General features: G+C 33.5%; 2 protein-coding genes across 9 annotated transcripts in view; one reads left to right on the top strand and one right to left on the bottom strand.

Moving 5' to 3' along the window:
* The window catches only part of LOC139820112 (phytanoyl-CoA dioxygenase, peroxisomal-like), an 87,830-nt gene that overhangs the window by 53,037 nt on the left and 7,578 nt on the right, over positions 1-27,215 (bottom strand). Inside the window, exon 1 of one of the 7 annotated variants that reach the window (XM_071790115.1) lies at positions 12,523-12,649. The exons of 4 other annotated variants lie outside the window; for them this stretch is intronic. The gene's annotated coding sequence lies outside the window, so the exon portion shown is untranslated. Of the gene's footprint in view, positions 1-8,159; positions 8,436-12,522; positions 12,650-27,215 lie in introns of those variants that run through there. 2 more of the 7 variants (XM_071790114.1, XM_071790111.1) reach the window with 2 other exon arrangements.
* LOC139820108 (scoloptoxin SSD14) lies at positions 895-27,129 on the top strand. Of its 2 annotated transcripts, XM_071790101.1 has the most exons (10): positions 1,172-1,732; positions 1,813-2,009; positions 21,228-21,464; positions 21,571-21,794; positions 22,373-22,565; positions 22,664-22,864; positions 25,254-25,503; positions 25,591-25,784; positions 25,861-26,101; positions 26,219-27,129. In XM_071790101.1, exons 1-10 carry the CDS (start codon positions 1,703-1,705, stop codon positions 26,480-26,482), a joined length of 2,031 nt encoding a protein of 676 aa, XP_071646202.1. In that variant the 5' UTR covers positions 1,172-1,702; the 3' UTR covers positions 26,483-27,129. The 2 variants fall into 2 exon arrangements, with proteins under 2 accessions (XP_071646203.1, XP_071646202.1); XM_071790102.1 differs by lacking the exons at positions 1,172-1,732; positions 1,813-2,009 and adding an exon at positions 895-1,118.

Below are 27,215 nucleotides of genomic sequence, written 5' to 3'. Positions count from 1 at the left end.
CTTGCTAATCCAAGATCGTCAGTTAAAATCGCATAGTTTGGAATTGCCGTTTTATTGTTATCAATGATAAAATTTTAGGAACTTTGTCAAATGTGAATTATCGATGTTACACGAAAAAAGCGATATGGTTGCCACAGCCAAATAAATAGTAACATTTGGCGCAGCCATATCTGGTGGTAGTTACACCCACATTGATGTGGTGTCTTAACTATATTATAGTTGCCGCACCACCGCGCCAGCGCTGGTATCAATTCTCGATGGTTGTCCCAACCATATATAGGTGTATAGTGATCCATCAATGTGGGTGTGACAACCACAGATATGGCTGCGCTAAATGTTACTATTTTCTGGATGTGGCAACCATATCGTTTTTTTCGTGTAACATTAAAAAAAGTTGCGATATAAACGATGTCCGAATGTATAAAAAAATTAATGTAAATAAAAAAAATAATTGGAAGTTATTGAATTCGTAATTTCACTGAATCTTATATGACGTTTGCTTCATCTTTGCAGAAAAATAAATGACGACATTTTGTTTTTTCCTAATGCACGCGTTCGTAACAATGTACACGTAAGAAATGCAAACCAGTTTGAATCTCATTTCAATGTTCGACCGCTCAACGTTTGGAATTCAGATAAAGATCAACTTCATCTCTGTCGATCCTGTTTCCAAAACGTGTTTCCACCACGCATCTTCTTATACAGTCATTCCGTTACCACATCGCGATGTGCGTTCACCGGTAGAGCACGTGTGCATCACCTCGTAACGAGTGATCTCCAACTTCGCCTTTCATCGTTCTTCATAAATAAATCGTGTCCATCGCGTTTCCCGCGCAACCTAGCATCGTCCGCGAATTTTTTCGCGCTTGACGGACTCATCAAAAAATTTCAGTGCGTTCGTCCGGAAGTGCAAAATAGCTCGTTGATTCGATTAAACTTAAGCGCCAGTGGGGAATTCGCTGGAAAACGCGTTCGCACACGGCTGAGCGGAAAGTGCGACCGTGCGTTAAGCGTGTAGAATATTCGCGTTCTGCATCTGAAGTCTCGTACACTTTATTCAGAAAAATGACAGAGAAAAACACTTTCACGTGTACATTCGAATCGCAGGAGGAACGGAGGTACGACATATTGCATGTTTATTGAAGATTTTACATGAAAGCTTTACATAGATTATTTGTGTCTTTGACATGAAAATCAATCCCATCGTTCGAAAACTTGAATCGCACAATACTTTCGTTGGTTTATTCCGTAGCTACAGACCTGTCTCGTGTGGATACGCTTGTTGCGCAGGCTCGTATCGATTGCTTGCTCAGCTGATACATCTGCTGCTGCATTTCACAGTTCTGCTCCGCTTAAAGCGCGTTAGAAACACGTAACACAAGCATATTTTTTTGACATCCAAGTGTAGCTGTTTTTTTATGGCTCTGCAGTGTGCAAGCATTATCTCATTATCTCATTAGCTCGTTATCAGTGGACTCTGTACTTATATCGGTAATACCCGATAATTACATCCACGTGGAAAATTTTTTTTCACGCATGCGTTTTTCAACTTGTGTCAAGGAAACTGAAACAAGTACTCGACATTTCCTTTATAATTGCAACAGTGCTCCACACTGCACAGGATATAGCCAACAATGCCGATATGGCATGGAATTTCTCGACGTACGCAGGTCAAGAGGTATACGAAGAAGTGCAATTGTAGATGGTGAGAAACGGACGGCATGTTTTCCAAGTGAGTCGATGTTCAATTAATCGAGCACGGAGTACAGATGCAACTCCATTTATTGTACTAATAAGTGAGGCTTTTCACAGAGAAAAGTCATGAGAGCTTTCTCGCCCTCGTCGGATACGAGTTCCGTATACACCAGCGCCGACGATGCACGCCGGTGCACCGACTATGAGAGGAGTCAGTTCCTCGGCTTAGAGAATATCGGGACTGACTGGCTCCTTGGCTCGCATTCTTCGCACGATAGAACGAAACGAGTACTCGAGAGATTTAAAATAGACAAGTGAGTGACAGCATGCATCCGTTATCATAAACACGGAGCTCGTTCTTCCACAACACAGCCTTTCCATTCCTCCCACAGTGGGAGGAGTTTCCTTAGAGTTCAGATATTACATTTTAGTTTCAATTAGAAAGTATTTCATTCAATTAGAAAAGCGAAAGTAGCTACCGTTCATTACCCCGAAGTTCTTAAATCAGCAACGTCCATGATAGACCAACTTCTATATCACATCATCTGCCATGTAACCGCATTGCCCTTTATTGCCCTTCGTACAATACGTGGCTATTGTACAAAGAAAACCTTGAGAGCTATTTCAAATTGCCGAGGAATAATGCACATATTAAAATTAATAAAATTCTTATTCCCAGCATCATGAAGCAGTAACTTTGACCCTTTACTGGTGATACAATAAAGATCGACACAACTGACAGCGAGGAGTCTCTCATAAAAGAAAACTTTATTACTAGACATCGGATTTTTTATATGCAGATTGGTGGAAAAAAGCAATTAATAACTAAAATTATGTTATTTATAATATCCAACATATTCATACTACAACATATGTTAGGTATAAATATGTTGGATATTATAAATAACATAATCTTAGTTATTAATTGCTTTTAATTGCCATAAAAAATCCGATGTCTATTTATTACATTTTTGTTAATATCTTATAGAATATAATTATTAATTTAATTGTTTATCTAAAACTAGATTCAAACCAAGCAGACAAAACTAATACAAATAAACAATTTTCTTCAATATAAGAAGATCAATGCGGTCACAATACAAACAATAAGGAAATTATGGAAATTATCTATCCAGTACCCCTATTCTGTAACTCTTAACGATAGTGTCGTTATCGTTATGATGTCGTTGCGCAGGTATATTATATGGAAAAAAAGCTGCGTAACGACGATATAACGATACCGATACTGTCGTTAGAGTTACAGAATAGGGCTACAGAGGTATATATAGTGTCTCTCTCTCGCGCTAAGTGTACGCGCAGCGAGATAGATCATGTATCTTAAAGCGAGCTGCACACAAAGATATGTATCAATAAACGATATCGTATACCATTTCATGAGACATGTCTCATCGTGTGTAAGTACGTCTCCGAAAGTTTCATACAGTGTCAATAAGTATCGATACATGAATCTAGTCTCCCGCTGTCGATGGAATACAAAAAGACCGAAATAATGATACTGATGAGATATGTTTTAGCTTGTTTTCGCGTGTGTAAGGTAATCTCGCGACAGATCCCCGCTAACCGCCACTATAAAAAGTTGGCACTTTACTACCAAAAGTCACGCACTCAGTACTAGAGACACGTGATATCTGTTATATATCGCAGTGTGTGTATAGTACACATGTCTCAGATCAGTGACGGTATCACAATACCGTTTCTTGATACATATCTCTGTGTGTAGCCCGCTTTATACGTAAACTGTCATGTTGAGAGACCCTTAGATTATCGGATCTCATAAAATGGCTGAACCGACCAAGTTTTAAGGTTAATCGATAGCTTGTGTTTGAATTATATATAATAAGTGTTTTTATTTTTCGTCTACGTGTCCTACGAATGGAGATATATTACGATGCAATGTCCGAAATGTAAATATTTCGCATCAAGGAGGTTGTAAGGAAAATGCAAAATGTTAAGAACGGCATGAATATAATTTTCTTTACAAATAATGGTTGCATGTAAATTTTTTTATATTTTTTCACCGGCCCATTTTTACATAAATTAATTAATATCAAAATAATATCAAAGTTCCACATTTTTATAATGGACTCTTATGAGAAACTCGATTCTCCATATCTATTTTTAACAAAAACAGATATTTAAAATATTAAGAAGCGAATAAAATTGTGTAATATGTAAAGTATAGCATATTGAAATTGTTTCAAAGTTCAAGCCATTTCACCGTATAGTTTATTTGCAATACTACAAAATAAGTCAATATGTAATACTTCTGTCATTCAAGCTGTGTGATGAAGAAAACTTGACAACGCTGTTGAAAACGCAAAAAAGATTCTCACCCAGTGTAATTAGGTAGTAAAATGTAACCCAGTGCCGTAACTAGGGCAGTGCCGTCGGTGCCCTCGCACCGGGTGCAAGCTTCAAGGAGGCGCAGGCAAAACTATAAAATAAAAAAGGTTGAAAAAAGGAGACATAAACAATTCTCCTTCCAGACTCAAAGGCTCGAACCCCTCGAGAGCGCACCACCAGGTGACCAGATCTTGACTTCTCGAAAGTCTACTGTATATAGGTTCGCCGGGCAGCAGAAACTGACAAAGGACATTTTGTCCATAAAGAACTCGATTGCAAGGCAACTTAATCATGAAAATATTATTCACGAGTTTGTGTGCATCACATAAGGCTCGTAAGTTGCATTGTCAGATAATCGATATTTTTTAAATATTTATTGTTCTTTTTTATTAAAAGTATTTGGAAGGGGAGGGGGGCTCAAAATGTTGAGCTTACACCGGATGCAGGCTAGTTACGGCACAGATGTGACCTAACACTTTTGTATTACTTGTGTTCATATCGTACTCGTCACACGACTCACACGTACTAATCTCCGTGGTACTCATTCTCACGGATTAGACTTCTTGAACTTTTGGCACCCAAATCGAGAGTCTATATTCTGCCAATCGATGGTAGTTCTAACAACTTCGATTTTTCATTTCTACTCCGTTGCCAAGTCATTATTTGTAGTAATAATAAAATTTGTTTAAAAAATATAAATTTATATGTGAGACTTTCACATAAATTAAACATTTATATTCTTTGCATTTTAACTGCATTACATCTTATATTTTTTTCAAAATTTTAAATCGATATTATTTTAAATATCAATATTTCAGATTGGCAGCGCTCATCCATATTTCCTTTGTATGAAAACGCCCCCCACTGCACTTGAGCCTTACAACCTCCTTAATATATGTCGTTATCGCCCAAGAAATTATTCTCCTTTTCATTTTTTTGATAATTTATTCTTCGGTAGTTAAAGAAACAATATAAACATTTCGACTGTACTAAGTCTTCTGTAGCACAAAAATAAAGTTAATCACATAAAAATGAGTTAAAAGCAAAAAATAGAGAATAAAAAGCTATCAATTAAACTTTATTAAACGGAAAGGCGAGTTAGTAGTCAACTATGTTAGATGCTGGATTCACGTTCCAGAGATTCGGGTTCAATCCTAAGCAGGTATTCCAAATCCGCAGGCGTTTTTTTTCGGAAATTTGGAGCGGGGGTCTGACAAAAGACGACAGTGGCTACGGGGTGTCCGTGTCCTCGGAATTTCGGGGGGCGCCACCCAATCGCCCCACAGTCAAACCTTCTCCCTAACGAGGGATTCGCCCTCTACGACCACCATTTTTCTAGCTGGAAGCGTAGAGAAAGAGGGCGCCTACCGAGAATTTACATAATATACAAAAGAATAACAGAAAACATAAATTAAAAAATTGAAATAAACAAACGAATATAAGGTAATTGCCTCGATAAGAGGCAATGACAAAGGTCAGAAACATTATTGTTACGTGTACTTATAAAAAATATCAACAAATTAATAAACAGCTATACGAGTCAAGCGCGGTACGCAAGTAAAGAATTAATAGTTACAGAAGTAACGCGCAAATTACAACGTATATAATATACATATACATATATTCTAACTTAATAAACTGCGCGCCGATTATTTGTCGGACTTGAAACACAGCTATCGTTGGAACATTAATACCCTTCCCTCCCCGGAATTAAATCAACGCGATTTAATTATTTTAAAAAACTGTAAAGAATTTATTGCAAAAAATATTACCTCAGCCAGGATTCGAACCTGGAACTTCTCTCATTCCGTGAAAGGCGTCGTACCAATTTGACTACCGAGGCATGTGGTAATATTTATCGCAAGAACCGCAATTTTTTCGCAATAAATTCTTAAGTTTTTTAAAATAATTAAATCGCGTTGATTTAATTCCAGGGAGGGAAGGGTATTAATGTTCCAACGATAGCTGTGTTTCAAGTCAGACAAATAATCGGCGCGCAGTTTATTAAGTTAGAATATACATATGTATATAATATATGCATTGTAATTTGCGCGTTACTTCCGTAACTATTAATTTCTTTACTTGCGCACTACGTACCGCGCTTGACTCGTATAGCTGTTTATTAATTTGTTGACATTTTCACGAGTCTAATGACATATATAAAAAGTAGTAAAATATTTAAAAGTAGGACTTTAAGTCACAAATAGAAAAATGTAGTAAATAAAGTCGAATGGTTAAAAAAGATGTTTATAACTTATTTTTCGTTTGAAGGCGAGAATACGTTGTAAAAACGTATAGATCAGATCAATGTAAAGTATAGTGTGTAAAAGACAGACTGGGAAATAAATTGATTAGAAATATAGATGCAGGAATAAATTAAATATATGTTAAAGTAATTTAAATCGACCTGACTGGCAATATATATAACGTCTTTCCGATATGAACATTGAAAAACTGTGAGCCAACTTGGTTTGTCGGATTCACACAGCACTTTTTCGGATCAATCATCGAGACATTATTAATTTCGACCATGGGTTTTGGTCAGTTGATGTAATTTATAAATTAAATAGTTTTTAAATTTTATTGCGAAAAATATTACCCCAGCCAGGGTTTGAACCTGGAACCTCCCGTATACCGTGCGGGTGTCGTACCAATTCGACCACTGGGGTAATATAGGGGGCTGTGGTAATATTTATCGCAATAACAACTATAAGATGGAGCAGCGATTACTAGGTCGACGGTGTATAATAAACAGAATAATAAATTTCTTTCGCCAGTATATAGAATAACAATTAAAGTAATTTAAATCGACCTGACTGGCAATATATATAACGTCTTTCCGATATGAACATTGAAAAACTGTGAGCCAACTTGGTTTGTCGGAAATTACATCAACTGATCAAAACCCATAGTCGAAATTAATAATGTCTCGATATTGATCTGAAAAAAGTGCTGTGTAAATCCGACAAACCAAGTTGGCTCACAGTTTTTCAATGTTCATATCGGAAAGACGTTATATATATTGCCAGTCAGGTCGATTTAAATTACTTTAATTGTTATTCTATATATACTGGCGAAATTTATTATTCTGTTTAAAATATATGTGTCTAGAATTTAACATCTTATTGTTGGATTCTTATTCATATCAAGTCGGTTTTATTACAGAATTTTTTTTCAAACATCAATAAGTACGGTCATAATCGCAAAATGATGTTTGTTCTCATTAAAGCAACTAAGCAAGTGATTCAGTCGTATTTGTTCGGTAGCATATCTTGGTCATAATCCGGTTCGAGACATCTATAAATATAGCGGAGACGCGGAGAAAATTTGACTTACTAAATATTTATTATAAAACTTCAATATCTTCAATAACTTATTCTTTACCTCTCACGTATAAAAAGCACAATTATATTTCTAATCTTCACGTATTCTTTGTCAAAGATTAAATATTTCAAATCTCGAGCCTGGCGAACTCGAAGAAAACAATGACTTAGCATTTCAGCAATGATTTAACATCTTGAGAGATACTGTGGACTTGTCAATAAATATCGATAAGAGATAATGGTAATCTGCATAATGATAATTTTAATATTATACCAGTTTAACGTACATTTTAACAGCAAAATAAATAAAAATGCCAAAATTTGATTAAAAAATGCTTTTTTTTCTCTTAAATTAAAAATAAAAAAGAGTAAATTTTAAAATGACACCCTGTATAAATTATATGTATCTGTATTATGTTTATAAGTAAGAAAATTATATTATATCTACTACATATGTAGATATTTTAACATATTTATCATCATTATAAAAGAAGATAATCTTTCCACTAATAATGGCAATGACACGTATTATATTTTTAAAATACTTTTCGTATAAAATACAAGGAAAAATAACAAATAATGCAAATAATAAATACAAATAACAAATAAAATTTTATCCGGAGTTTTGATCGAGAAGAATACCCGTTTCTGCATATAACGCAAGCTCAATTAACAACAAAAATCTTTTAAAAAATTTCTAAAAATCTGAAAAACTATCTGAAAAAATGCAGTAAACTATTTTATCGATAGAACAATACGTTCATCGCTTTCTCCTACCTTAACCTTTACAATGTTGCTTCAATCTTCAATGTAGCTGAAACACAGATTGCTCTGTCGACGAGTCTTAAAACCAATTTCACCTAATTACTAATTTATTGCAATTCTGAAGAAAAGTTTTCCGAACGTGCCAGATGCAACCGACTCACGCGATGCACCGTAATCACTCGTTAGACAGCGTTAAGTATTTGTTACTGTTACAATGAGTAAGACATCTGTGCAAAGATCTGTCTGCTCGCGGTGGCACTCGTTGACTGACAGTCGGCAATCGTTTAGATCCTCTAGAACTTATACTCGTTATCTAATATGGCCGCGCGTGCATAAGTGATATGACGCAGATATCAAGCGCGAAATTAATAAATCTTTGAACTTAATATTAAGATTGTCATGCCTTGAATTTATATCTCGAAAAACAATCAGTGTTTTACACACCTATAAATTACATTGTGTGCGTATGTTAATGTTATTTGAATAATTAAAACATTAAACATTGTATGTATATATTTCTACATTGGAACATCTAAACTATTATATAAAACCCGACTGTTTGTCTGTCCGTCTGTCCGCGAACTACTCATTCGTTAATAGACCGAATTTTTATCAAGGGTACATGAAATAGGGGTAGAATTTCCCGGGAAGTGCCATAAAGTGTATAGTTTTTTGCTACCGATTTTCTGGAAACCGATTTTTTTAATTTTTTGGGAAATAATCGACCGAATCTCGAAGAATTACGTATGAAACAGGGGTGGAATTTTCCGGAGAGTGCTATAAAGTGTATAATTTTTTGTTACCGATCTTTTTGGAAGCCGGTATTAGAAATTTTTCCAATTTTTCGGAAATTAATTGGACCGAATTTTTACCAAAAATATATGAAACAGGGGTAGAATTTCCCGGGAAGTGCCATGATGTGTATAGTTTTTCGTTACCGATTTTCTGGAAACCGGTTTTTCTAATTTTTTCAAATTTTTCGGAAAATAACTGACCGAATCTCAAAGAATTACATATGAAACAGGGGTAGAATTTTTCGGGGAGTGCTATAAAGTGTATAATTTTTTGTTACCAATCTTTTTGGAAGCCGGTATTAGAAATTTTTCCAATTTTTTGGAAATTAATTGACCGAATCGCAAAGAATTGTATATGAAGTAAGGGTAGAATATTTATGAGGAGCGCCATGATGTGTACAGTTTTTGTTACCGATCTTTTTGGAAACCGGTTTTTTTAATTTTTCCAATTTTTCAGGAAATAATTGATTAAATTTCAAAGAATTATACATGAAGTAAGGGTAAAATTTCCCGAGGAGTGCTATAAAGTGTACTATTTTTTGTTACCGATTTTTTTGGAAACCGGTTCCAAATGACTGAATGTCAAAGAATTGTACATAAAATAGGGGTTGAATTTCCCGGGGAGTGCTATAAAGTATATAATTTTTTGTTACCGATCTTTTTGGAAACTGGTATCAGAAGTTTGACAAATTTTTCGGGAAATAATTAATCAAATTTTAAAGAATTGTATATAAAACAGGGGTAGAATTTTCCGGGGAGTGCTATAAACTGTATAGTTTTTCGTTACCGATCTTTTTGAGAACTGGTATCTTTTTGGAAATCGGTTACGAAATTTTCCAGAGAGAGAGGGGAAGAGAGGGGGAGAGAGAGAGAGAGGGAGAGGGAGAGGAAGAGGGAGAAGGAAAAGGAGAGGGAGAGAGGGAGAGAGAGAGAAGGAGAGAGAGACTATTTGCGTGTCTTACATATGTTACTCATTACATATGTCCTCCGGGGCGAAGCCCGGGTAACCAGCTAGTATATTATATGTATTTCTATTAAAAAAGAATTAAAAAAAGTTTACATGTCTCATGATAAAAATAAATAATAAAATATTACACGTATAACAAATCATAAGAAACTTTTACAGAAAAACGCTGCCAGGGATTAAGGATGTATGTGTCGTACAGTCCTTGCTAAAAGTTAAACTTTCAATAATAAAAGAAGACTTTGCATGTATGTCAAACAACTCAAAATTTTTTATATGTTAGGAGGGATTACCATTAACAGTTTGAGTATGATTTTTTGTTATTTAAATAATTAGTATTGTTTAAACAATTAAAAAAAATTTTTGTGGCAAAAAATTTAGAAACTTAAAATACAATATCAATGATGTATATTTTACACATAAAAAAAGTTTAAGAAATATCTTAATGGTTTATTTATATTTTATTTATATTTACAGCAAAAATGTCGATTCTCTATAAGGGATAATGTTAATTTTATCAACTTTAAACTTAAATAACTCTTAAATAACTTCTAAATTTTACAGAGTATTTTTAATTTAATTTAGAAACAATTTACAGCACTTTCTGAATATATTTGAAATACCTTCAATACATCCTTAATTACAATAACTTTTAAACCAGTAAGAGAATTGTGCTAAAATTTTACACAGATACTTCCCATACAGCATGGAATATGCAAAAAATGTGCTATAAACAATCTATAAATATTTTAATATTCCATGGGTCATTCAAAATATTCTGTAGAAGTTCTATAAATATTCCATGAAATTTTGTCCATTTGGAATATGCATAGAATATTCTACAAATGTCTAATAAATATAATACATTTAAAAAATGCATAGAATGTTCTATAAATATTTTGACAAATATAGAATATTTGGAATATTTACGGAACATTTTGTTAATATTCTTAAACATTTATAGCATGTGCTATGAATATTCTGAAAAACTTTTCTAGAATTGTTATAAATATTTCAATAATAATCTGTGAACATTGCAATGAACATGAAATATTCAGAATATTAATAGAATATTTTTTACATACAGTAGAATATCTTTAAAATAATCTATAAACATTTTAGAAAAAATATTGAAAACATTCTAATTATTTTAGGAATATTTAAAGAATATTTTGGAACATTATATAAATATTCTGGAAAGCATTAATAAAAACTTTTTAGAAATCCGAGACCCTTGCGAGCTAACGAAGGGGAAGCGTAACGAGACCGCGAGAGAGTCCCCAGGTAGGAAACGCCGATACTCGAGAAACGGGCCAAGACTGGCACGAGTGTCGGCTTGCCGACGTTTAATGCCCAAGCCTGGCCCAACTATTACCCGAATTTGGGTAGCCGAGGCTTGGCAAGCAAGTGCCGCCCAATATTGAGCCAAAGCTTAATAGCCAATCCTTATTCTTTATCATTATTATTAGATTTACAATTTTCTTTTTAAAAAAATAATTAAAAATATATAATTTTATATAAAAAAATTTCATAATAAGCCGGCACTGATTTCTGACATTCACCTGACATTGAGAAATATTATATCATATATCTAATTCAAATTTTATTACTCTTTTTAAACTGAATTTGTTTCTTAAGATGATTTTTCAAAAATTATATATTTGCGCTGGTTATGACATATGTAGACTATATATAACGCTTACATCAAATTAAGAAGTAGTCTACCATGTAAGGCAGTTGGCTCACGATCCAAAGGTCCCGAGTTCGAATCCCACCAAGGTAAGTGTGTTTTTCAAATACGAGAAAATATTTATAATCATAGACTGCATCTTAAGAAACAAATTTAGTTAAAAAATAGTAATAAAATTTCGAAATAAATAATTTTTTTTATGTCGGGTGAATATTAAATGTATACAGAATATGCGATATCCCATTTTTAATGTTCCTAAAATAATCTATAAATGTTCTATAAATATATTTTGCATATATAAAAAAATTATGGATTATGCGGAAAAATTTATAAAACATTTGTAGATTATTCGAGAATATTTACAGAAATTTCTAAGGACATTCAAAGCGGGACATTACACGTTCTTTGCACATTTATAGATCATTCATAGAAAATTCTTGAATATTCTAAAGAATATTTATAGAACATTCATGGAATATTTTATGCTGTATGGGTTAGACGTAATAATAGAACAATCTATGAAATTTTTAGATTTTTGGTAATGCTTTGAGATGGCACACATACATCCTTAAAAGTAGACAAAGCTATCAATAGCAATCAATATCAATATCAATGCAACCCATTTTTTCAAAAACTATTATAGTTATAAAAAAAATTGAATAATACTTTTCTGTAGACAATTTAATAAGCTTTCATCTTGATAATAACTATTTTTTTCAATAAAATCAATATTTCACAAGATATATGCAAAAAACCGAAAAAATGCACCTATTTTTAAAGATGGTGGCGAACACTCACCTTCAACTTATCAGGACTTTTTAGACATTCATTAGTAAGCTTAAACGAACATCTCTACCAAGTTTCAAAACTTTTGAAATTATTTCTGTCAAATTTCCTATTTTAACTGGGCTAATATATGGGACTTACCACAGCTTATAAACACAGATATTTCCTGTTTATTTAGATCAATGTTGTGATTTTCGTTGTGTATTTTTAAGGGAATCCTATAGCGAAGGCCGAACTTCCTCGATGTATGTGTATGATGATAATGTCAACATTTCTAGTCCTGTTTTCTATGTTATATATCTATATCTGTCCTTGTCCGATTGCTGCGCCATCTCTCTCGCTACACGCAATAATGCTTATCTTATCAACCTGCATGTACTTTTGCTGCTTTTGCATATATAAAAGTTAAAAGCATGACACTTTTTTTCTAGACTTTTATCGTAGTTGTAATTGCACGATATTGTTCTTCAATGTTTTCCCTAGAAGGCTAGTATCTCATTTTGTATATATAAACTGCAGTATCTTTGTATAAGCAAATATTGTCGGCAGTGACAGCTCTACGTGCCCAAATGTTTAATTTTTTTTTTCGCTTTGGATGTAAAACCGACCCTAGCTCTCTACGTTTTTATGCGTACTTTAATTCTGTATAAAAATTTTGCAATTCCGTAAAACCAATTAAAAGTTGTATGCTTTTAACTAAATGTCGGTAATTACTGCTACTATAAAATCCCCTTAATTGGCTTTACGGAATTGCAAAATTTTTATACAGAATTAAAGTACGCATAAAAACGTAGAGAGCTAGGGTCGGTTTTACATCCAAAGCAAAAAAAAATTAAAAATTTGGGCATATAAAGCTGTCACTGCCGACAATATTTGCTTATACAAAGATACTGCAGTTTATATATACAAAATGAGATACTAGCCTTTTAGGGAAAACATTGAAGAACAATATCGTGCAATTACAACTACAATAAAAGTCTAGAAAAAAAGTGTCATGCTTTTAACTTTTATACATGCAAAAGCAGCAAAAGCACATGCAGGTTGATAAGATAAGCAGTATTGCGTGTAGCGAGAGATGGCGCAGCAATCGGACAAGGACAGGTACCTATAGTTAGACAAGGACAGATATAGATATATAACATAGAAAACAGGATTAGAAATGTTGACATTATCGACAACGAGGAAGTTCGGTCTTATCAACCTGCATGTGCTTTTGCATATATAAAAGTTAAAAGCATGATACTTTTTTTCTAGACTTTTATCGTAGTTGTAATTGCACGATATTGTTCTTCAATGTTTTCCCTAGAGGGCTAGTATCTCATTTTGTATATATAAACTGCAGTATTTTTGTATAAGCAAATATTGTCGTCAGTGACAGCTCTATGTGCCCAAATTTTTAATTTTCTTTTTCGTTTTTTATGTAAAACCGACACTAGCCCCCTACACTTTTGTACGTACTTTAATTCTGTATAAATATTTTACAATTCCGTAAAGCCAATTAAAAGTGGTTTGCCTTTAACTAAATGTCGATAATTACTGTTACTATAGGATCCCCTTAAGGGGCAACACGCAATACTGCTCATCTTATCAACCTGCATGTGCTTTTGCATATATAAAAGTTAAAAGCATGACACTTTTTTTCTAGACTTCTATCGTAGTTGTAATTGCACGATATTGTTCTTCAATGTTTTCCGTAGAGGTTAGTATCTCATTTTGTATATATAAACTGCAGTATCTTTATATAAGCAAATATTGTCGGCAGTGACAGCTCTATATGCCCAAATTTTTAATTTTTTTTTTCAGTTTCGATGTAAAACCGACCCTAGCTCTCTACGTTTTTATGCGTACTTTAATTCTGTATAAAAATTTTACAATTCCGTAAAGCAAATTAAAAGTTGTATGCTTTTAACTAAATGTCGGTAATTACTGCCACTATAGGATCCCCTTATAACATCCTATATAATTTCTCCCATTGTTATTATCATTGTTCTTCCTTGTTTTCTTTTGCAAACTCTGAACAGGCACAGATTTGTTATCAATGTATACGGTTCTCAGAATTAGGATTAGACCTCTAACAAAAAAGTTATGCTTGTAGATCTATTATCGTGCAATGTATATAATATATGTCTATGGTATATAAATATAGGTAGATACTATAACCTTGTTTATCCTTGTCTATATTTTTATCTATACATTTGTACAAGGACAGATCTTATAGGCCGGTAACATAAAAAACTATCGAAATTGTCAACATTTTCGGAGTTCGGCCTTTGGTTTAGAATCCTTTTATGATCAACTTTATCTTTTTTTTTATAAAATGCTATATTTTTTACTGTATATAGTACGATAGCCCTTTGTGTGTAATTTGTAAGACAAGCTCAATGATTATTGTGTGAGGACGGAGGAACTGACATCAGTTAAGAAAAAAATATAATAAATATATTATAATCACCAATATATTTATATATTTATATATTTAAACTTTTCGTTATTAAATTCGAAAAACATTGAGCTTCAATTCGATATAACATAAATATGTATTTAAATTCTAATAAAATCACCAAAGAAATAAAAAATTTTTTAAAATCAAAATAAACTCCTATATTACCCCAGGCACCGGGCAATGAGAACCATCTTATGAGTAATCAGATTCTTTGCCTATGCAAACATTTAAGTGAGTATCAAAGTACATTGTGGAAACAGCAATTAAATAGGTAAAAAATAAGTTTTATCATCTTCCATTAACTTAGAACGAGATCAATCATTAAATTTAAGTTTTTTTATCATTTTATAATTAATTTTTACGAATGCAAAATTTGCAAATAAAATTGTTTATCTTTTCACTAGGTACGCAATTGTATGTTTAAAATTTGTATACCCAAGATAATTACTATAATTAAAGCCTCTTCTAATTACACCATTGGAATTAGTTCGAATTACCCCATTAGTCTAACTTTTTTCGATGGTTTAAGAGAAAAACTATTGAAAAGACATTTTAATTTTATGTTTTGTCACTAAAGTAAACATATGATAATAATAATAAAGAAAAAATTAATTCAATTATAATGGAAAGTAAAACTACTTTTTGCTTAAGGTGGTCCTTTCGTGAGAACAAGTATTAGATAGGTACCTAAATTTGATATATGTTAAATATACAGTAATAAGGGGCATGTGTACGAAAAATCAAGTAAGGTTACCGACACTTTACAAGAAATAAGTCATTCTAAATGTGCGTTCGCGGAGCGTGCCATTGTCATTCTATCCTTGTTTACGCCTAATGAACGAGAAAGATAGAATGATGCAAATCGCCACGTCCGAGGTTTTCAACGAATAATACATGTACTTAGCGATCAGATGAATACATTATTCATGTCTTAAAATATTCCCTGAAGTTTCCGGATTTCGTACATACCTTGAAAATAAGGGCTTGCCGAATGTTTTGCTCTGATATATGAGGTTAAATAAGTAGTGGTCCAATCGCATATTGCTTTACTCGTACTGTCATGCCTGACCTAACCTAAATCGAGTCCAACCGCACTACTATTGTGAGTATATTTTTTTAATTAGTAAATAATTAAATACGATTAAATCGTGCGTGTAAAATCATATTATATTATTATAATTATTGGGATGTTGTGTAATGTTTGTCAATATGTTTGTTTTCAATTACCTCATGACGGACTGTTACTTGACTAGCTGGGTCCGCGAAAGGACCACCTTAAGAAAAAATCGATAAAAATTATAAAGGAGCGACCGGAAACACGACGTGCACTTTCCCAGGCAAACAAAGCGAGCTTGATGAAACATTCGAATGGCGGAGAAAGCAGTGTTCCATAAGAGTTACACGCGGGTTCGGATTTGTAACGCGCAATAGTCAATTTATTCTAAGATGATTCTTATTCCCCCGTCCTCCCCTACATAGTAAAATAAATTTCAAATGTATGTCTTGTATTTTCCGTTCTTTACAATAATTATCAGTAAAGTATTGTAATTATTGTTACAAAATATATTGACATTTTCTCTAATTAACAAGAAATGGACAACATTTATAGGATCTCTTAATTTACTTCAGATTAATTTACTACAGATTAAGATTTGTTTGACATTTGACGAATTTGACGAATTTAATAAATCTTGATCCATTGACAGATTCTATAAAATAAATTAAATTAATTAAATTAATATTCTGTAAAATATAAATTAAAAAATTCTGTCTTTCTTTTTTCTTTAGTAAACTACATGGATGAAGTTGGGGTAATTTGGACACTACCCTATTTTACTTTATAAGCTCCTCACAAAAATTAGAGGACTTGATTTTTCTTAAAAAATAGGTAAGATTCAAGCAGCTGTAACTTCGTTAAAAATAAACAAAATTTAAGTTTAAAAAAAGGATTTTAAAGCTTAAAATCTTTACTTTCGAAAGGTTACTTTATTATTTTTTAGTTTCTGTGAGTTTAGTGATTTTTACATATAGAAAACTACGAGCTGGACAAAATGGAAAATTTTCTTCTCACTTTGTGGGCCTGTCACGTGCACAAAAAAATCTACGAAAATTTTCGACTTTGTAACGCGAAAGCTTGAAGTTTCCCGTACAAAATCTTTGTTTAACAATGTTTCTGTGATTTTTTGTTACTGAGTTATCGCGGATTGAATAAGAAATAAGCTACCGTGTATACTGAAATGAATAACCCGCTACCCGTTTCAAAATACGGGTACCCGTTATACCCGCGTCAGTACAGGTACCCGTATCGAGGCGGGTATAACAGCGTATGCTACAGATATCTGCGCGGCGTATTACACGGAGACGCGTATACGCAAAGTAATAAAATATAAATTCTCACACGCTTCAAGAATATATTAAATATATGAAAGAATGCTTTTATATTAACCCTCCGTTTTTTCAGTACCTTCTTAATTAGTGCATACGTGAGTCTGTCATGTCCAACGCTATTTGCCCTACCTTAAAGCATTTTAAAAAATCTGAAAAAATTTACAAAACATCTGTCTACATTGTAGTTGACAATTTTATAATCTTTTGATAACCATTTGTTTATTTAATATTTGATTTTTAATGAACTTTCAATAATATTAGCAAAATTATTGCTTACATTTTTTTTTACTTGGGGAAATCTTCAAAAGACTCCCCTACCTCTGGGAAGAGGCGGGGGGTGTGTTGGATTCAACGGACCAACGCCGAAGCGCGGGTCCATCGCCTACCAACTAAAACCACAAAAATTCCAACGCCGCACCCGTTAATGGGAGGCTCTGGGAACAGTTATTATTACATCCAGAGAAAAAATTATTACTTACAAAAAAGATGTTACATCTAGTGCATACATGGGTCTGAGACGTCCGTGCGAGACTTGACTTGCTCGGTATTCGGCGATATATTGATCTTTATTAACAGCTCTGGGTCCCTCTTACTCTTGAGTCCCTTTTCTCACTTACTTTTTTAGAAATAGAGGCAGGCTTGCCAGTTTTACAGTTACGAGCAGATATTATTTTGGCTCGGACGCCGTAGACCCACGTATGTACACGGAGGGTTAAATATGCATTACACATTACGTGGATAAATAGGTATATGTGTGTAATTATATTTGAAATTTCTATAAATTGCTTTACGTGTAATTTTATATATTTTCTTATTTTACATGCATATATATCTTTCTAAAACTAATAATATAATTATATATGATATAATTATAATACTATCATTATTTTATACAGGGTGCCCCGGGTTTTATCCGACAAACTGCGGGAGCATATTCTACAAGTAAAAATAAGAAAAAAATATTATATGAAGCTTGGCTAGAAATGCTTTATTATAAACAAAGTTATAAACAAATATTGAAACGGAACATGAAATAGGTAAAAATTATTACCTATTTTGATGACTCTTATTTTTTAAAGTTCCCCATAAGTAAAAATCAAGAGGCGTTAAATTTGGCGATCTCGCCAAATTTAAGTTAGAGGAGGTCAGAGAACCATTTTTACTTATTGGTTACCGACTACCACGGGATTCTAGAGAAGTGTAACTACGAAGGGTTAATACATTTTATTTTGAGTTGTATCAAATTTTAATAATTAAAATAAATGCTTATTTTTCAAGTTATATTAACACATGATATTAATTCTTTTAACTTGAATTATGTGTAACTGAAACATTTGATTTTAGTAAATTTAATTATTTTGTATGTCAAAGTTTACGATTATTTGAAGATTTACTTTCACTTTTGTTTATGTTAAAATAACTGTAAGATGTGTTGATTTTTTAAAATAATTGTATTAAAAGAACTCAAAATAATATTTAATTTTTAAATAACATATTGTATAAAGCGTTATCCACGTTGACATAAATGTAACACATAAAAATGTTAAGAAAATAATAACATAGCTGTTGTATGTTAATTTTACATTAAAATAATAATCAAATCTCGGTAACACAAGAAAATTTTAACATATGGACCGCTATGTACACACGATTTTTTATTGTGTGTATTCACTGAGAAAAAATATACTAATAAAAAGGAAAATTTTCTTTATTTAAATAAATAGAGTCACAGTTGTATACAAACTAATATTTACTCAAATCCAGAACATTTTTTCTCAATGTGGGATTTTCCATAACGGATATTATGATCTAATCTTTCTTATCGGGAAATTCCTATAGGCCTAGATTGGCTCTACGGCAAGTATCTCGATCTTTAAGCCTGTAACTGACCTCATCTCTGTTTGTAAGATTGTGTCTTTCTCAAGTATACATTTGCACTTGAGGCAAGTAACACGTCTGTCACGTTATTGCCTTTTTTCTGTATGGAGTTCAACTTACAGGCTTAAAGATCGAGAGATTTTTCGTAAAGCACCAAAAGTCTGAGTCTGTAGGAATTTTCCGATAAGGATTAGAGCATATAATATCTATTACGGAAAATTCCAACAATTCAAAATAAAAAGGAAAATTAACGATCAAATTATACAATACAGTAACGATTTACTTTACCAGAAATATTGCACAATTATTAAAATGTAATATTCATAATAAATGTGATTGTATAATGTTGATTATATTCAACATCATAAATTATGTCATTCATACTGTACATTCTTCCTACAAAAAATTTCCAAAGAAACCGCTGCAGTATTTGATCGAGCCAGACAACGCGAGCATGGCGCGGCGCATCAGTCATTAAAAATAGGTATATATCAAAAATAGAATTCATCCATAACATAAAAAATATATATACTTTCAGAATGAAGTAAAGAATACAATAGCATTAATTTAAAAATTTTGAAAGTGAACTTTTTGATAAAAAAAATAATTGAACATTTCAATTGCTTGTATAACAATTGGAATTTGCAATTTCTTGTAACTTAAACTATTTTTTTTTTAATCTTAGCTTTAAAATGCATTTTTCTACGACAAATATAACCGGAGATATTAATTTTTGAAGTTGACAACTTTTTCACAAAAATTTATAATACAATTATATTGCTTATAACTTCTGCACAAAAATATTTCGAACAAACAAAAAAATGCGTATTTTCTTATTTTATGTATATTTCACATAATGAAATGAAGAGAAGCTGAAGAAATGAAGTTGTGTCAGAGATTCTTTTCAATTAAGGCTAGCTGTCAAGCGATAGAAGGAAGGTAATTCGAATCAAGCTACCTCCATGCGGTACACCTTGGATAATCCTATAATGCCGGCGGTACTTGAAATTTGTCGACTCATATCTCGAAAAGTACTTAACTAAAAGGAGTTTTGTTGTAGTGTTTTGAAAAGCGCTCGATGTCAGCTACAAGAATATTAAATAAAAAGTTAAATAAAAGATTTCTATTTAAAATTTTAAAATTGACCTTAAGAACTCCTCCATACTTACGCTCAAGGTCAAATAAGTATCGCCGTTTGATGCATTTGTTGATTACAACTTTTGAGCGCAATCAACAATCTTGATTTTTAATCATATTTGTAATCAAATTATGAAGATTTGTTTGACAAACTTGCGGCCAAAGTTAACTCCAAAGCATCTGACGGGTATAATATTCGCGCGAGTATTCTCGTCCAAAGCAAAACGGATTAAACTAAATAATTTCTTTAATTAAAAGTTTTTTACTCTATTATTTAAAGAAATAACTGAGTGTATACACTTAAACTGAACACACCGTATATTTTCAGTTCTAATCTAAGCGATTAATTAACGCTATTTTTAACGCATTAGCATTTGAAGTTACACAGAACAAAGTTTATATCCTTCAATATGTAAATGGTACGCCGGGTACGCGTGTATGCATACCGATCGTTCTATCGATCATTAATTTTTATAGCTCTTAGTATTAAGGCTGGAAATAGCTAAGAGAATAAATTAACATAAATCTAAAGTATCAATCTATATCTTGACAAATCATGCACTACTTAAAGACATTGAAACCTGATTCTATTTGCAAGAAGAAAGATAGTTAATCCAGTGCATGTACTGTTAAATCAATATCAATAACATCAAATTATCATAAAATTATTCACGTATACGTATATTATTCACGTATACGTGAATAATTTTATGATAATTTGATGTCATTGATACAGTTATTAATGTTGTTATTAATATCTTTGCAACGACAGCTGAACAATAAGAAAAAGCGATGCGAGAAAGGGGCAACGATAAAATCGATTTAACGTCGAAAAGCCTCTCTTAAGCTTTGATATATTGAAATCGCTACGCTGCGCGCTGGCAAAATAACAAAGTTGTTGTAAAAAACATTATCACGGCGATAACTCAGTGTTAAAAAAATAACCGCTTTGATATGTTTCAAGTATTGTCTTTATCAATGTGTTGTTATTCTTTTCCAGATCTCGATTTCGCGTACAACATGTAATCATAATTGGCGCCGTCGTAGCCGCGTTGATAATTGCCATAATCATCGGTCTGTGCGCATACGCACGTAACATCACGTCGGACCCGCGAAATGATGAATATCTAGTGCCGCCCGATCCAGAAAGCTTCCAGCCACCATCGTGGAGCAAGTTGAGAACTTTCAAACGCGGTGCCGTTTGCGCGGACGGAGCACCATGCGCCGTTATCGGCAAGTATGTATGCCAATTTCACAAAAATGTAAAACTTGTTTTTCTTAATTTGCAAGAATATTCGACATAGTCGATAAATACCCTTAATTGATTCGCCGGGTCTTTTCAGATCAATCCTGGAACGCAATGGATCGGCGGTGGATGCTGCGTTGGCCGCGCTAATATGCAACGGACTCGTGAACATGCAAAGTCTAGGTCTCGGCGGTGGATTTATAATGACGATTTATCAAAGATCCACGCGTCGGGCCTTCGTTCTCAATGCAAGAGACCGCGCACCTTTGGTCTCAAATTCTACGATGTACGATGGCAAATCCGCAAATGCATCTTCGCTCGGTAAATCTCGACAAATTTTATAATAAACAATGTTTCAATCGTCTTCTCCGATGAAAGACCTTGATGGAAAAATGTCGCGGAATTTTTCACATTATTAATCAAAATTTCTACGAAAATTTTAAAACTTTCTCAGAATTTAAAGATTTTCTCGAATTTTTTAAATAAATTGGAACATCCTTCAGAAAAACTCAGACCAAATAATAATAAAATATTTCCGATTTTTCTCGCCAACATATCTTTGTAGAAATCTGAATAAAATGAGAAAATCTGCGCAATTTATCAGAAATTTTCATACATACTCAGAAAATCCTCATTCAATTATTTCTGAAAGTATCTGAGAAATTTAACACATTTTTCAGAATTTTTCATAAATCTAAAATATCTGAGAAAGTGAGAAATTTTTTCACCAGGGTAGCGATTATGTAACTTTATCCCTAGGGCGGAAAGGTGAAAAGTGACAATTTCCGCCATTAACTTCAATGGTGAAACTTTTCACTTTTCACGTTTTCGCCCTAGGGGAAAAGATACATGATCAATCCTCAGGGGAGTATTTAATGCCAACGGATTTTAATCGACAGGTGCACTGGCGGTTGCCGTGCCCGGCGAACTGGCCGGTTACTGGGAAGCTCATCAACAATTCGGTAGATTGCCATGGGCAGATTTGTTCAAACCGAGCATCGAGCTCTGCGAAAAGGGCTACGTCCTGACATTAGTGCAATATGACGGCCTTGCGTATAATAAGAAAAGCATTTATAATGATCCAACTTTAAGGTACGAATTTGTCAAATGTAAAAAGAACCACGCATAATGAATGATGAGATATTTACAGTGGCGTGTATACGAAATATATCCCGTCATCAATCTTTTAGAGAACTATTTGTCGATCCCGCAACTAACAAATTCCGTAAACCAGGTTCCGTTATTAAACCCTACGCGCTTTGTGAAACGCTGCGGATTATCGCCGAAAAAAATGCGACTGAATTTTATAACGGTACGATCGGACGACTTCTCGTTAATGATTTGCAAGAACAAGGAGGAATCATAACGATGAAAGATCTTAACGAGTACAGGTAATTAATTAAAAGTATCAATTGTGCGTCACGAAGAGAACTCGTTCTTAAGTATATTACCTTTTCTATATCCTTTGAGAGTAGGTATACAATGCGATTAACAGTGCATAAGTTGTCGTTCAAGTTCTGATTGTCCTTTTCGGTTTCGATTATATTACAAACTATAATTATTAACAAAATTCCACTTGAATTTTCTCGCGAAAAATTACACTATTTTTAAACTACCCAACCTAGAAGTGCTCACCTATTGCAAGAATAGAGATGTGCGAACTATTCAAAGTTGAATTTCTATGATTCGAATACGAATCATATATATTGTCAATTTTATAAAATTATATTTCCCGTTAATAAGCAAAAGTCATTAAGGTGATCCTAAAGCCGTGATTCTAGCCGGTTTTTTCAGTTTTTTTCTTAGCACTAATCTTTTAATTGGCTTTATAGAAATGCAAAATTCTTGTCTAGAATTAAAGTACGCATCAAAATCTAGGTCATGGTGGTCGAATTTATATCAAAAACGAAAAAAAATTAATATTTTTTGTTATACGTGACGACCACCACATATAAATTCGACCACCATGACCTAGATTTTGATGCGTACTTTAATTCTAGACAAGAATTTTGCATTTCTATAAAGCCAATTAAAAGATTAGTGCTAAGAAAAAAACTAAAAAAAACCGGCTAGAATCACGGCTTTAGGATCACCTTAATAGACGCATTCAGTAAGTGCATTCAATATTACAACCGTTCACTAAGTGGCTAAGTAGCAGTCAAAAAGTTCCTTTCTAATCTTTGACACAGGAGAGACCGGGGCGGAGTCGTCACTACAATTATCTCGAAATCTGTATGTTGTGTGAACTCACCATTAATATTGTAAACACTACTTATGGTGCTCATGTGACCAACGGAGTTTAGTGAGATTATATGCTATGTTGTTATTTTCATTAAGGCAAACGTGTTTTCGGAGATCAAAAGTAAAATTTTTTGCGCGTCAAAAATTTTAAATATTTTAAATATTATTGTCTCTCCGAATCTCGAAATAAGTGATTCTGAAGAGTAATGCATGCTGAACACAAATCCAGTGAAATTTTTTTATCTTCGTTAATTTCTAATATTTGATGAACGATTAAACTTAGTGTCCGGGGCGAAGTAGTCACTAATCATGGAGGCTTCGGGCGAAAATCAAAGTCAAAGAAGCAGCAGTGGTCGGATTCCGGCGAGGACTTGGATAATATGTGCTGCGTGTGCTCAGAGATGACAGAATAGAGTTGACGAGAAACAGTGCGTTTCGTGCGAGCGTAGGGCACATAAGTGTGTGCGCTTTTCTTGTAATTATTTTCCGCCATCGTGTTTTTAATTAATGTTTCCATTTTTCTATTAAAAAATAATTAATAAAATGTATCCTATTATTTTTCATGATCGGAATTATAAATTTTTATTTAAAATCCAGTCCAAGAATGGAGTGACGATTCCGCCCCGGCAATTTTAACATTTCAATTTTTGCACCTTTGTCGTTTTCACTCTATATCAGTTGAACAAAGCGACGTAAACCAAAAATGTCCATATAAATTTTGTAGCCAAGGCTTCACTCTTTACAACGATATATCACATTTTACTAAAATTATTTGTTTTGTTGGTAAAAATCGGCACCAAAAAAATAGTGACGACTTCGCCCTGGTCTCCCCTACCCTGTAACCCTATCAAATTATAAGTAAAAGTTTGAATACGCGTAAAAAATAGTAATCTATGAGTATTGATAATAAAATAAACTATATTATTTTATTTTAATTTCTATGTATGTAATTTGATGTTATTGGATACTATATTAAAGTATTTTTCGGCTAATTGTTTCAGTTGCTGCGACGTTAAATAAAATATATTTCATTAGTTTTCTATTAAATATATTTTTTTGTACGTGTGCTTTAAAAAGAATTTATAGATACAATATTATTTTTTCACATTAAAATATTCTCTTATTATCTACGTGTTAAAATTCAATCTAATAATAATTATATTGTTAATTAAAAATTATATTTTAACAATTCGATTCGCTTCGATTCAAACAAAATTTTGTCGATTTGATTCGATTTGACGTCAAAAATCCTTGATTCGTAGTATTCGTACATCTCTATGCCGGAGAACATGAAATTATTTTGATTTAATTATTACCGCATTGCTGATGATAGCTCAAAGCAGAGCCGAAACATCCGATTTATAATTATCTTCTTAATAATTAAAAATTACAACGTGTTACAACGCGTTAATTTACGCATTGTTATCTGCGTTGTACTCCCAAAGCCCACCTTTTACTTGTTACTTGTTAATTTTATTATTGCGAGAGAATCCTTAGTTATTTATTTATTTATACTACATCTTTGTTATCTTTATCCAGAGTTTCATGGGATCAACCGATACAGACAAATCTTTCGAGCGGAATAAAACTTTTGACTACAGGAATACCCGGTGGTGGAGCTATTCTCTCGTTTATTCTCAACGTCTTCGACGACTACGGCTTCACGCCGGCCAGCATAGCTGATTTGAACGCGACAATCCTCACGTATCATAGAATGATAGAGACGTTCAAATATGCGTTCGCGTTAAGGACGAATCTGGGCGACGGAGCTTTCATCGATATGACCGAGGTAAATACATATATCGAATTCTTCTTTTTTAATCTTGTGCTGGGTTTGTTTCAATTATAATTGTGCAGTATTTCAATCCCTTTGAAGATAACCAGAAACTTAACGTCGAAAAGTTTCGCGCGCGCGATACGAGAGAAAATAGATGATACAAAAACGTGGCAGGATCCACGGCACTATGGTTCTCCTAACTATGCTATTGTTGAAGATCACGGTACTGCGCACGTGTCAGTGCTGGCACCGAATGGCGATGCAGTATCGGCTACCAGCACCATTAACTTTTAGTAAGCGGATTTTCACCTAAAGTTGCATCGTTTGCAAATCGTTAAAATATTCTTTCCGATTCTGACGATTTTGCAGTTTTGGAAGCGGAATAGTCAGCAGAAGAACCGGCATTTTGTTAAACAACGGCATGGACGACTTCAGCATTCCGTCGCAGTTCAATTATTTCGGTATGCCGCCAAGCCCCAACAATTATATCGCACCTAAAAAGCAGCCATTGTCCTCGATGGTGCCGTCCGTTCTGATCGATCGGCACGGTGATGTCAAGATGGTCATGGGTGCCGCCGGTGGTACGAGAATTTCCACGGCAGTGTCACAAGTCAGTATAGCACCTTAAATATCTAATAGTCCGGATTCAGGTTTCTATTTAGCCGAGATTAATAAATCAATTGGATCATGGACAATTCTCACGAATAAAGGCCTCCTACGCTTTCAGGTGACTGCGAAGATACTTTGGATGCGGCAAACAGTCAAGGAGGCGGTGGACTCAGCAAGAATACATCACCAGCTATTTCCGTCAAAGCTGTCTTACGAGTATGGGATCCCTAAGCAGGTGGTCGACGGTCTGAAACGTTTGGGACACGTCGCGGAACGTTACAGGGTCCGCGGCAGTGTAGCCTGCTTCATACTGTACGAAAATTCCACAATTTTTGCCAACGCCGATTACCGCAAAGGCGGCGACGTCTACGGAATCGATTGATTCACGTGCGTTCACATCACCTTGTCGATCCAGCCGTCACCTTGCGGCACAAATCTTTCGTGAAGAAGGATAACCGACTTTTTTTTGTTCAAACAGCGCCGAACGTTTCTTCATGATTATCATAAACATCGACGTACGCGATCGATCTTTTTATCATACGCATCAATATTATCGTTCAATATAACTTTTACGTCTTCTCGCTCACTAATCGCATTTTATCCATGCATCGCTCTTCCTTCCAACAATATCCACGTATCTCGGATTTATTATCCTCCCTTGAACCTTCATGATATTTATTTATGCAAAACAGATAACAATGTAAGTACATGGAAACTGACGAGTTTCTTTTTCACAATTATAATATTCGATTCGAATTTTCAGCGCAACTGTTCGATATTTCGTGGACGTGACACTACTTATTGAAAACCTCTAGCCTTGTCATGCTTTTTATAGGCATAGAGCCTTGATGAAAAGCCAATGCCGCGATTTATTTCCCGTTTTAAATTACTCTACGTATCAGATGTTCCACCTCAATTACCATCGTCGCACATCCCAAATGAGTCTTTGCAAAATTTCCTAAAAAATTTTTTTGTTATAATTTTTGTACCAGTAATCTTTTCACTCAATAAAAATGTATTTTAATAATACACCTTGTGACACACTGTCTTGTGACGACGGCTAGAAGGAAATTATTTCTCGTATTCTTGGTACGTCACTGCGTATCCCTCCTTCT

Source organism: Temnothorax longispinosus, chromosome 10 (genome assembly GCF_030848805.1).
Source record: "Temnothorax longispinosus isolate EJ_2023e chromosome 10, Tlon_JGU_v1, whole genome shotgun sequence".
In the NCBI taxonomy this organism is placed as follows: domain Eukaryota; kingdom Metazoa; phylum Arthropoda; class Insecta; order Hymenoptera; family Formicidae; genus Temnothorax; species Temnothorax longispinosus.
Note: the sequence above shows the minus strand (reverse complement) of the source record. Positions and strands in the feature narration are given on the sequence as shown.